The 2,096-nt window shown below is 60.8% G+C and overlaps 1 protein-coding gene across 1 annotated transcript in view; it reads left to right on the forward strand.

Annotated features, from left to right (window-relative positions):
* G6PD (glucose-6-phosphate dehydrogenase) overlaps positions 1-1,482 on the forward strand; it is a gene marked incomplete in the record, with an annotated part of 14,612 nt that extends 13,130 nt beyond the window's left edge. Inside the window, 1 exon segment of the mRNA XM_014583817.2 lies at positions 853-1,482. Coding sequence (XP_014439303.1) covers positions 853-943 — 91 coding nt within the window.
* Between the last annotated feature and the right edge of the window lie 614 nt (positions 1,483-2,096).

The following is a 2,096-nucleotide window of genomic DNA, read 5'->3' on the forward strand; positions in this document are numbered from 1 at the left end:
TCCACCACGGCCACCTTTGCGGCTGTGGTGCTCTATGTGGAGAACGAGAGGTGGGATGGTAGGTGACACCTGGGGGTGGCCAGTGGTGGCGGGCGCACAACACTGCACTCGCCTGGTCCTGAGGCTGGCCTTGTGTGCAGGGGTGCCCTTCATCCTGCGCTGCGGCAAAGCCCTAAATGAGCGCAAAGCTGAGGTGCGGCTGCAGTTCCGGGACGTGGCTGGTGACATCTTCCACCAGCAGTGCAAGCGCAACGAGCTGGTGATCCGCGTGCAGCCCAACGAGGCCGTGTACACCAAGATGATGACCAAGAAGCCTGGCATGTTCTTCAACCCTGAGGAGTCAGAGCTTGACCTGACCTATGGCAACAGATACAAGGTGCCCGCAGGGGGTGGGGCAGGGCAGGGCAGGCGGCCTCTGCTGCACCTCTGTGGTGCTCAGCTGGTCCCCTGTCCCAGTAGAACGTGAAGCTCCCTGACGCCTATGAGCGCCTCATCCTGGATGTCTTCTGTGGGAGCCAGATGCACTTCGTGCGCAGGTAAGGGAGGGCCCAGTGTCACCCTGGGAGACCAGGGACAGGGGCGCCAGGCTATGAGGGCAGTCTGCCCCCCTATCCTGCACCCAGGCCCCCAGAGCCATGTCGTGTACCCTCAGTGACGAGCTTCGGGAGGCCTGGAGGATCTTCACTCCTCTGCTGCACCAGATCGAGCGGGAGAAGCCCCAGCCCATCCCCTACATCTATGGCAGGGGGGGCAGACGGGCTGTGGCAGCAGGGAGCCAGACCATGGCAGCAGGCACTGGGTAGGTGCGGGTGGGCAGTGCCCTCACGGCTCTCCTCACCTGCCTTCTCACAGCCGGGGCCCCACGGAGGCAGACGAGTTGATGAAGAGAGTAGGCTTCCAGTACGAGGGCACCTACAAGTGGGTGAACCCCCACAAGCTCTGAGCGTTGGTGCCAACAGGCAACCCCACCTCCTCAATTGCTTTGTCTGCCTGTCCTACTCCCCCTTCCCACCACCCGACCCTATGTCGGGAGGACTTCGGGACCACAGTCCTCAGCTTACATTCCTGGCCCCACGCTGGGGCCCTCCCCATTCCCCCAGCCACCACCGCTGCTGTCCCCAAGCCAAGCTACATTCCTCAAGCACCAAGCGCTGGGCCATTGCAGGCCCTGCTGAAGCAGGCCATCTGTCTGTCCCTGGGGCCTGAGCCACCCTCCTCCCACACTCCAGCCCCAGCAGAAGGAGAGAGAGGAGCAGTCATGAGTGATGGCCTAGGGTGGTGTCGGGGACGCTGCAGAGGGGCTGTGGGCCTCAAGCACACGAGGCAATCAAGTCCCTGTGAGAGAACCTGTCCACACCACATCCCCTGGTGCCCCTTGACATTCCTGGTCACCAGCTGGAAGGGACTTTGTGCTGCCCACTGTGCACTCCGCGGGCCCCCCACAGGCCCCTATTCTGCCCGCCATTAAATCCACAAACAGCCCTGCTTGGCTCCTTTCAATTTCTTACTGGAGACCCATCTCTCCCTCACTGTTTGGCAGCCTTCCTGGGGCCCCTTAGCTGTCTTGCTGTGCTCTCCAGGATTGGGGCGAGAGGACAGGGCATGTGCATTTCACCCTCCACTCAGATGTTCCACCACTTTTGCTGTCTACCCTACAGTAGCCCAGCCTGAGGTCAGTCACTCCAGGCATATTGGCCAGGCTCCATGTTCAAGAAGAGTAAAGGAAACGGATGTCAAAGGCCCACAGGGAGGGCATGGTCCACTCTCTCTGCCTTCATGTCTGTCTGGATTGAGACCTTTCCTACTCCTACGTGACCTTATCCTAACCCCACGAGCTATATCTGCAGATGCCCAGTTTCCAAATCAGGTCCCATCCTGAGGTTCCAGGCTGCTGTGAAGTGGGAGGGGGAGGAGGCACAGTCCACTTTGCTGCACAGTGCAGTAGCGCCTGAGCCCCTGGTCGGGGCTGGTGGTGGGAAGATGGCAGCAACCGACACTGTACTCCTGGACTCTGATCAGGCAGCACTATGTTTTCTGAGGGCCTCTCTTCAGCTTAGTCTCAACCCCTCCATCCCCAGTCACCCCCACCTTGGGAA

This window comes from Tupaia chinensis, unplaced genomic scaffold (genome assembly GCF_000334495.1).
Source record: "Tupaia chinensis unplaced genomic scaffold, TupChi_1.0 Scaffold144894_1, whole genome shotgun sequence".
NCBI lineage: Eukaryota > Metazoa > Chordata > Mammalia > Scandentia > Tupaiidae > Tupaia > Tupaia belangeri.